At 42.6% G+C, this 1355-nt stretch overlaps 1 protein-coding gene across 1 annotated transcript in view; it reads left to right on the forward strand.

Annotated features, from left to right (window-relative positions):
• Window positions 1-1355, forward strand: part of LOC101854423 (solute carrier family 22 member 4-like) — a 30457-nt gene that overhangs the window by 25424 nt on the left and 3678 nt on the right. The window contains exon 6 of the mRNA XM_005102521.2: window positions 232-416. Coding sequence (XP_005102578.1) covers window positions 232-416 — 185 coding nt within the window. The remainder of the gene's footprint in view (window positions 1-231; window positions 417-1355) is intronic.

Consider the following 1355-nt stretch of genomic DNA (forward strand, 5'->3'; position numbering starts at 1 on the left):
TGTGTGTGTGTGTGTACCTTTGATCACCGTTTTTCAGTAAGATTCACATAAGAGTGTGCTTTTGAATGGACTTGAAAGACGTTGAAAAATAAAAACGAAACAAAAAAGAAGAAGAAAATGTCAAATCCATTTTTTAAATTGACCAATGGGCAGAAAAATTATTTTTGACCAGCGCCTAGTTTGACTAAGATGTAACTCAAATTCCTCTCTGTCTTCCGTTGTCTTCAGCAGCTGCCCGAAGCGGCCGTCGTCAGGCGTTAGGAAGATGAACGTGGAGGATTTGGTCTCCGACCTGTCGACGTGTGGCAGGTTCCAGGTCCTGCTGACAGCCATCTGCTACCTCGTGAGGATCTCAGGCATCTGGGCGATCATGATGATGGCTTTTGGGAGCTACGACCCAGGCTGGACATGCACAGGTGGGACATGTGTGCTCATTTCGTGACGACGTGTAAGCGTGTGCGTGTGATAAGCAAGTAAAGGTGTGTGTGTGCGTGTTATGTGTGCGTGAGTGTGTGTGTGTGTGTGTGTGTGTGTGTGTGTGTGTGTGCTTATTCTTTGTTTCTTGGATTTTTTTTTTGTTTGATGTGATGCTATGACACTTTATACGATTTTTTAAAAATCCAAGATTATCGATGCTCTTGGCAAAAATCGCAGTAATGACATATTATCTTATTATTAAATATACTATCATATCTTCATGGCAGTCGTTGTGAATCTGGTATATGGACCTGATCTAGAATATATTTACATTTAATACATTATATACAAATAGTAAGTTGTCTGTTTGTTTTGGTAAGTGTTTTACGGCGCTCGCAACCGCATAAAGTCATTGAGCGTGCGGAACACATTAAACATTTTCAGTTAGTAGGAAATTTTGAATTTTGCTCGGGTGGCGGCCGAAGCCTACTCTTATCGATTTTAGACCACCAAGAGATTTTTAACGTGTGCAACTTGCACACGGGCCTTCAGAGATTTTTCGCCCTTGTCCGAGAAGGCTGGGTGTAGATCTTTCCTACCTGAAGATTAGGCGTGTGGCTGAAAGGCAGCAGTAAGGAGCCAAGGGGTAGCAGTAGAAAGGCTGCAGAAAGAGCCAGGACCTAGAGAAGGGGGCAAAGGAGACGAGGAGGCGGGGGCAGAAAGTGGAGACGAAAACAGACGACAAAACATTACTAGAAAACACGAAAGGAGGTAAAAGAAGACAATTTTAGAGAAGAAAATCTTTCCGTCGCTATCCTGATTCGAACCAGGGACCTTTGAATGAGAGACGAACACCGTAACCTCTAGGCCACGAGAGCCCCCTTAAATTGTCTATATATACAACGGTATGAATGATAACTATAATATATATATATATA

Source organism: Aplysia californica, unplaced genomic scaffold (assembly GCF_000002075.1).
Source record: "Aplysia californica isolate F4 #8 unplaced genomic scaffold, AplCal3.0 scaffold00328, whole genome shotgun sequence".
Lineage (NCBI taxonomy): Eukaryota > Metazoa > Mollusca > Gastropoda > Aplysiida > Aplysiidae > Aplysia > Aplysia californica.